The 8,370-nt window shown below is 37.7% G+C and overlaps 1 protein-coding gene across 1 annotated transcript; it reads left to right on the top strand.

The window, feature by feature from the left end:
- Window positions 1–275: 275 nt before the first annotated feature.
- kansl1l (KAT8 regulatory NSL complex subunit 1-like) lies at window positions 276–7,778 on the top strand. The gene is made up of 14 exons (XM_055148871.1): window positions 276–502; window positions 3,012–3,156; window positions 3,233–3,370; window positions 3,704–3,807; window positions 4,097–4,265; window positions 4,765–4,906; window positions 5,045–5,167; window positions 5,276–5,422; window positions 5,512–5,594; window positions 5,662–5,774; window positions 5,852–5,918; window positions 6,011–6,120; window positions 6,258–6,366; window positions 6,839–7,778. The coding sequence occupies exons 1-14, from the start codon at window positions 276–278 to the stop codon at window positions 7,079–7,081; spliced, it is 1,920 nt and encodes a 639-aa protein (XP_055004846.1). The 3' UTR covers window positions 7,082–7,778.
- Window positions 7,779–8,370: the final 592 nt, after the last annotated feature.

The raw sequence follows: 8,370 nt of genomic DNA, 5'->3' as shown, positions 1-8,370 counted from the left end.
CTCCTTCACATAACTTTTCCAATGTCTCTTCTCCTTTTGCTATAGGAGATTCTATTTTGACACCGACCATCACATCAAATCAAGAAAACTGCAAGTTTGATCAGATGATTCCTAGGTTAGAACTGCAAAACTCTATAAAGGAGAGGGCCTCTAGACAAACAAATCTACAAAGTCGTGCTCAGAAGTTGCAAAGGAGGCTTCAAGTTCTTCTAGGGCAATACGCCTCGCTTCACTGTAATCAGCAGTTGGAGGGGCTGTGGACACAGGGAGGAACAATGGGTGGGTTTTCTGCTGGGGATGAATTTTCACAGGTGGAGAACATACAGCACTTAACTTGGTTGGAAACCTCGCCTGACTTCACAGAGATTACTGAGTTTGCTCAGTTCGGTCATACTGTGCTGAAGAGTCTGCAGGAAGCCCTGGACTCAGAGGACACAGCCAGCTCCAGCTCAGATGACGAACTGCTAAAGACTGAGACATTCAGTGAACATGGACAGAGTGTGTGAGTATAATTGCTTTTACAGAAACTGTTTCAGTACCAACTGTTGTTATGTAAATGGTTTGCATTCTCATGCACTACTAATCACCGCCTGGTTTACAAACATTTCAGCAAGTAACGGCCCTGTAGCTGTAGCTAACCATAAGTCAGTCTGGTTAGAGCTTACACCACATGAAATGCAAATGTATATATTTTTTAGATTTGTTATGGTAATTGATAAAAAATGTGTTAAATGTATTATTTTGAAATGAATATATCAGTTTCTAATACTGTCACCCTAAATTTTGTGGTTTAGTTGATTTATTGTATTTAAAAGACTAATACTACTAAAGCAGATCACTAGAGCAGAGATCTACCTTTTTGAGTATAAACATCTATTAAACAGAGTATGTGATCTAAGTCAAATATATACAATACCTTTCTATGTAACTTGCATAAACTGCATACTTTACAGTACAGTGTGGTACCATTAAGCCCAGGTTTTGTCCCTCTGGCTGAAGTTAATGACATTTCAGCAATGCACTCATACACTGTTAATTTCTATTTCCAGCCTGCAGTCATAACACAGTCAAACACTCCCTTTAGCCACAGGCGAGGAAATATACACCCAGAACTGCCTAAGCCTGTGGAGCCCCACTGCTCTTGCCCTCCTCCCGTCTGACGTCAACAAATACTTTCTAAGTGTGTAGTTTCTGTGTGTGTAGTTAGGTTCTTTTGGAGGGAAATATGTAGTTTGTGCAAGTCCTTGAAAAGACTGTAAGGTGTACAGGAGGGCGAGACTGGGAATTGGATATGTTGTTATTTTTTGGTTTTACAATCACTTAGTTTTGGAACTTTGCACTTAATCAAAGTGGTGGAAAGGTTTCATATTTTATAATTATACTTCTACTAATAATTGCATTATTTTGTTCAAAACTAGCAGCGTCAACTTGACAACAAAGTCAACTTGACATTTCTACCAGGACACACAGAGGAAGACTGCAGTAAACAGGACAATAGACTAAAGGACAGGATGTTTATTATCTCTTAAAACTCCACTAAAATGTGTTTGTGCATGCTGTGCTGTAGTTTCAGTCTGGTCCTTCAGCTCATCTTTTGTCTGTCCTCTCATATTTACTCTCTCTCTCTCTCTCTCTCTATGGTCCACTTATGGCTCAGTTTCTTGCTCAAGATGTTATTTCCTGGTCATGTTAACCTTATACTTATAATAGCAGTCATTTAGCTCTACAATAGGGCCACATTCACTTTTCACTATTAACTTTGGAATGCATAATATGGGAAGGTTGAATTTTAACTGATGTACGCCCCAAATCCCAGAGCCTTTGCCTTGAAGCAGTAGCTGTGCCTTTGAAATGAATTGCTGGATCTGACTTGCTGAGGCTGGAATGTTAATTTAACCCAACTTAAATTCTGCCATTACAAATCTTTGTAATTGTGGAATGTAACTGTGTGATCATGTAGTTAAGGAGTGTCGATTCTTGTAATGTTAAGAGCCTAGGGTATGATTTTAGACTTCCTTTTAAAACATACCATAGGTTCGGAGGACATGTACACTTTTTAATTTGTCAGTTTTTTTTATACTTTCAGATGTCAGCATCCCTCCTCCATATACATTTTATTGTCTACCGTTACTGTGTAGCTGCTTGGTGACTGATTGGCCTAACCTTTCAATGTCTGTAGTGATCGTTTGAAGTGGGGAAGCCCTCCCTGTCCTAGCCAAGGTCCAAGTGCTCTGCCATAGCAACACTAGCAGAGTCAGTCAACCGCTAGTAGAACGAGCACACACTGGAGCACTGGGTTCAGAGAATCCCTAACACCCCAGAAACACTTAACATTTTACTACAATGAGTCTAAATTTGACTTCTACATATTTTTACTTTTGGTTGTCTTCTGTCACTGTATTAATTTGCATGGATGACCAAGTTTTTTTTGCCTACTTTAAACCAGCTTGCATTTCTGAGGTCCTAACTGGCTAATGCTTAAGGGTACTGGCCAGTACACTCCCAAGCCGAAATCTGAGGAACATCTGGTGTAAAATAATTGCAAATGATCAACAGACCAGTTCTGTACAACATATTTTAAAATTGCAATGTGAGTTGACATTTATCAAATCACAAGGCCGCAATTATTTGAATAATAAATTTTCCCTGCAAAGAGCTTTTTTAAACTTGAAAACTCTTACTGTAACTGCAGTAGACCACTATAAACATATTCTGAAATGTATGGGATTCTTGTATTAGTTTATTGAGAGAGAGAGATACTTTATTGATCCTGAGGGAAATTCAAGTTTATCAGTTTATATTTCAGTCCCTCCTCAAATATTAATGCATCTGGGGTTGTTTACAAGGTGCTCTCTGAACAGAATCCTACATTTTAAATCGCAAATCTAATCAATTGACGACCAAAAAACTTCATCCCTACAACAGACGGCTACAATGGGAAAAGACTACAATACATGAAATTCATCAGTTCTTTTAAATACACACAGTCAGCTAAAGTTATGTTTTCCTAGGGCCTCCCCATACTTTGAAAAGAGATGGCTCAAAGAGAGAGCAGAGCTGGGCAGCAGATGTACGTGGTTAGAGCTGCGTGTTGCGGAGCTGGATGGGCGGATACAGCAACTTACTGAACTTCATAAGAACATCTACACTGCCAAGGTAAAAATATACACCAGGTTAGCCATTAATATCTTACAGTAACATCCATATTAACAAACATTTTATGTATATACAGGGGAGTGTGGTGCTTGCTTCCCAGCCAATGACAAACTGCCAGATGAAGAATACACTATTGAGAGAAATGGTGGGGTTCTCTGAAGATGACAATGACCCATGTAGTCCAGCTCACCTCCTCCACAACATAGAGCGACAGGTAATGGAGAATGCACCTCGCCATGGGTTCATATTCACTTTAAATTTCCAGAGACCAGATTGGAGTTTTGACGTCATAGTAATGTTAAAGACAAATAAATAGCATGCTATAAGTACACCAGTCTTATGTCCTGGTTTGTGTATGATAAAACCCTTTATAATTAGCTGCAGACAGTGCACAGTGGTCCCATTTCGACTCTAGAAACTCCCTTTACAATAAATCTGCACTGAAGCAAAACTCGTTGTACTTTATTACATGATTAAATCAGGTATACCCTCTTTAAGCTGAGTTGCCCCTAGTGAATTACTTGGTGTCCATTCTTTTTTATTGCAGAGTGCACAGCTCAGCCTTTTCGTCAATAGTCTCATGCCACCTCTGAACCTGTCTCCACTTTCAAAGCCTTTGCAGCCCTGGGAAGATGAGAGAACCCTTGACAGGTACACAATACAGAACTAACAGATAAAGGCAATTCACATACTTCTAATATTATTCAAATCTTACCTAAACCTCACACATTACAGAAAGTACATCTTATTGCCAAGCTAATAGTATCACATGAAACATTAAACATGCTTGAAATGTATTTATGTCTGATGTTGTTTCATCCTTTTTACTGTGAAGATCAAAACCCATCTTCTAGTCTAAAATATTCAGGAGTGCACAAAATGTTACAAATGTATCTCTGATCACAAAGTAAATGAAATTAATCTGCTCTTTTCTCCGCAGTGATGTATTTGTTTCTGGAAGTTCAAAGAGGAAGATGTTTGGTGTAACGAGGAGACAACTGTTCAAAGATCACATGTCCTGTGTCTGTGCTCGCACCCGCCCTCTGGTCACTTATCACAAGCCTAGACTATTTAGGCTCAGCTCTGTGTGCAATAACAACAGCTCCAAGGTAAGCTTTATGCAGCTTTATTCAAATACTGTTATGATTTTTATCTATTGATAATACATCATACAATACAATACAATATATACATATATATATATATATATATATATATATATATATATATATATATATATATATATATATATATATACTGTTGTTAAAATGTATTATAAAAACAACAATATGTCGCACAGTATCATGCACAATATATGAATTATTGCATGCCATATCTTGATATTATTGTATTGTGAGCCATGTATTGTGCATTGTACCAGATCATGAGGGACTTGTGATTCCCAGCCATAGATTCATGGTTTCATATTACTACATGTCACAAAAATCCATGGCATCAAAAATCAAAAATCCTTAAGTCTTCATAAGATAGATCACAGATGACTGCAATAAATGCCAAATTAATTAGTGACTGAAGAAAATACTACTGTACAGAGTAATACTCCTATTTTTTGTACATTTCAAAGAACATTTTTGCTTTGTCCTTCAGTGTTCCTCCTCTCTGTCTGGTCTCACATCTTGTTCCTGCTCCCACTGCTCTTCCTCCTGTGATCCGGTGCTGCTGTCTTCTGATATGGACAATAATTCCAATGACACGCTGTCGTCCAGGGCATGTACTTCTAATAGTGGAGGTATGGGACCCCTTTTAGTTTGTAGAGGAATCATAATATCTTCAAGTGGTTCTGTGATTTTTCTAGGACCTTATTATATTACATTCAGCAGTGAGCGAATATCTTTTCTTTTCCTTACCTTGTGCCGTCTTTTCTCAGACTCCTCTGTGTTCACAAAGGCGCCTGCAAGAGAAGAATGGTCTCAAATACCTCTAGTTATAAATGCTCTTCCGTTGAGTCCAGTACATTATAGAAGACACAGCTCAATGCCATTGTACGAAAGTAAGACTAAACAATATTGTAGTACTCACTGATCTATGTTTCATTCAAGAAATACAGTATATACTTTATGCTGTAGACTTTTGTTTTACAGAGTATTTGTCATTACAGATAAGAAATATAAACAACATACACAACACTATAAAAAGAGAGTGTTGGGACTGTCACCCATCAGACAACATGGTTCTTTAAAAATAAAACACAATAGAGTCCAGCAGAGGAAAAGGAAAAGACAACGCAGGCACAGTGTCACTGAAGGTTTCATACTGATCCACAACTCTTTATGTTGACGTCTGATAATTTGGACTCCAGAATATTATGAGTAAACACAAAATTATTTATTCTAGATGTTGACTCATGTTTGGAGGACAGCTTAGATGAGATATTTGGGGAAAATTATGTTTTGGATTCACTAAAGCAGAGCTCAAGGGTAAGATAAAATTTACTCAAACACATAACAACCTACTGTCTATCTAAACTTAGTTTTTTTTCCCCAGGGAGCTGTGCACAGACGTTATGGAGAAAGTGTGTTTAATATCAACAACATTGTTATTCCAGCTTGCTTACCCAAAGTGGAAAAGCTTCAGTACAAAGATATTCTTACTCCAAGGTTAGTACTAAACTAGGACCCATTTCAAGTTTGTTCTGTTGGGGTGCACTGCCGCTATAACCTATGTATTTCCACAGTTGGCAGGTGGTTGACATTAAGACTTTAATGAAAAATGAAGACTATGAGAAAGACAAAGATGAACAGGTATGTTTTCATTGAATTTTCTTCTTCTTCTTTTTTTAATACTCTAGTAAATATTTTTTAAACTAATAATATTTACTCCAATGTGTGTGCAGATGGAGACACTCACTGATGAAGTCTTTGCTCAGAGACATTTGCCTTTTGAACAAAAAGAGAAACTACGTCGGTGTTTTTGGGGAAAGAGACGCTGCAGGCATTCCTCAAGGTGAGCATATTCCTGTTTGGGCATGTCTGTAACACGGTAGTAATACTAGACAATGCAGCATTAGTGTTTTAGATGGAGTCACCCACTATGTTTTAACTCAAACCTAAACCAGAGACATGCTTGTTTTCTTGGCCCAGATCTGGCAGCAGGCTGTCCAGCTGTGGTGCTGTTTTGGAGGAAAACTCTGCGCTGTGGAGCTTTACTCAGCTGGATACTGACGAACAGCTGAGCACAAAGGAATGTCTGGTGAGATTAAACAAACAAGCCTGTTTACCACTAACAAGCAAAACAATATAATAATAATAATAATAATAATAATAATAATAAAGTTTAGCTGTATTTTGTTAAGAATCTGTGCATGTGATATTGTGAGTCTTCCCTTTTACACTGTGGAATCTTGATGAGTCCTTGAGAGCTCACACAGTGCTCTGCTACTATCTGCTCTTGATGACAGAGCCTGATTGTAGTGCTTAGTCCCACTTTACTGGATTGGGAAAGAAATGAGCTGTTGCCGACAGTGCTCTAATCAACACTGCACAGCAGCTCCCACACACACTGTGATGAGCATTGTCCTTGATTTAATATCATCTTACTTGATTGGCAAGTGCCTTGACATTCCATTTAGTCAACGGTGCAAAATCAGGCAAATGTATGAAGTACATTTTTAGCCTTGTGAATACAAGGTGAATACACTCAAAATCATTTTTTCATGTGGCAGCCTCAAGCACCCTGGGAGCGCCGAGTGTTTCCCCTGACTGAAGCCGATGAACAGACCCTTTCATCTGAAGTCCGACAGTGGTGCAGCACTTGTACCCTCTCCTCACTGACAAGCCTCAACTCTGATCTTATTGTGTCTCAATCAACAGATACAATATCTCCCTCTTATGGACACTACATGAACTGCACAAACAATGAGCACTATAGTGCCTTTGAAAATATTTTTTTATCCCTCAAAGTTTAAATTGTTATTTAACAATTTAGATCTCAGGACTACATTTTAATAGTTTCACTAATAGTTTTCCTTTAGGAATTTATAACCAGCATTTTTTTCCCCCTTAGTACAAAGGCTCAAACTTCTAGTAAATAACAAAACAGAGACTCAGAAGTTTTAGAACTGCAATGTGTGTGTTGCCCTACTGTAATGGTTCCATTTTACTTAACAACCTTTTGCTTTTAGTGTTTGTGTGAATATTTATCCATTTTAGTTGTCGTATTCTGTTTGTCCTATAGCTTTGTATGATGATTGTGATTGCTTGTCTGTAAATGTAAATCACTTTATTGCTGTTATCCAAGTTAACAACAATAATGGGATTCTGAGATCATCAACAATAGACCAAGAAATAGTGTTGAAAGGAACTGAAACACAGTACTTTTGCAGCCATCTTGCACTTTAATGTTTACAGTACAATACTGTACAATATTTGAAATATTTAGTAGACTACTGTCTGTATTGACCAGCACAGTGTCACTCTCGGGTATGTAATATATTGTATCTGTGAAATTTATTTGATGCTTGTCCTCAAAATGTGTGAAACCTTTTTAAACAGTTAACTAATCTTATTTACTGGGAAAAAGCACTGTTGTGATTATCGTCTCTGAGACAAAAAACACCAAATATAATAAACTGGAAAACAAAACCATGACTAAGTATAAAATACCATGTGTTACAACATGAAATAAAACACCTCTAATGACCATTGATCTGAACATTTATAGGGGGTCACTCCTGAGGCCAGCGTCAATGACTGCTCATTCTTCGATCACTTTAGAGGTGTAGGCAGCAGATAGGACAGATGGAGGTTAAGGTGGTCTTCAGTCAGTTACTTCTAGATAGACAGGAGGTGGAATAGAGCGTTGTACATTTTATTTTGACTACAGATGATTGTATACTGAAATTCATAGTTCATACAGTAATTATGCAAAAGGACATTTGGTGATAACCATCACCGTCTTGGTTCACCTCTGTACAGTACCTGGCAATAGCCACACGGGGGCCACATCAGTCTACAGGCCAGTGAGTGCGTCCCACTCATGGAACCAGAAGGTTAGATGTTTAACGATAGTGCCTTAATTATTTGTATCTCAAGAAGTGTGTATGTGTTATGTGTGACTCTAAATCATATTTTCAATGTTTTTTTTAGTGTATGTTGGTTTAAATAACACCATTTATTGGTGTAGCCTACTCACATACTTACACACATATTAAAATTATCTGAATACTAAAATAATTCAGCTCAAATTGTATTAAAA

The sequence above is a fragment of the Boleophthalmus pectinirostris genome, unplaced genomic scaffold, assembly GCF_026225935.1.
Source record: "Boleophthalmus pectinirostris isolate CB_2022bp ecotype Guang Dong unplaced genomic scaffold, ASM2622593v1 HiC_scaffold_1, whole genome shotgun sequence".
Lineage (NCBI taxonomy): Eukaryota > Metazoa > Chordata > Actinopteri > Gobiiformes > Gobiidae > Boleophthalmus > Boleophthalmus pectinirostris.
This window is presented reverse-complemented; position numbering and strand designations above follow the sequence as displayed.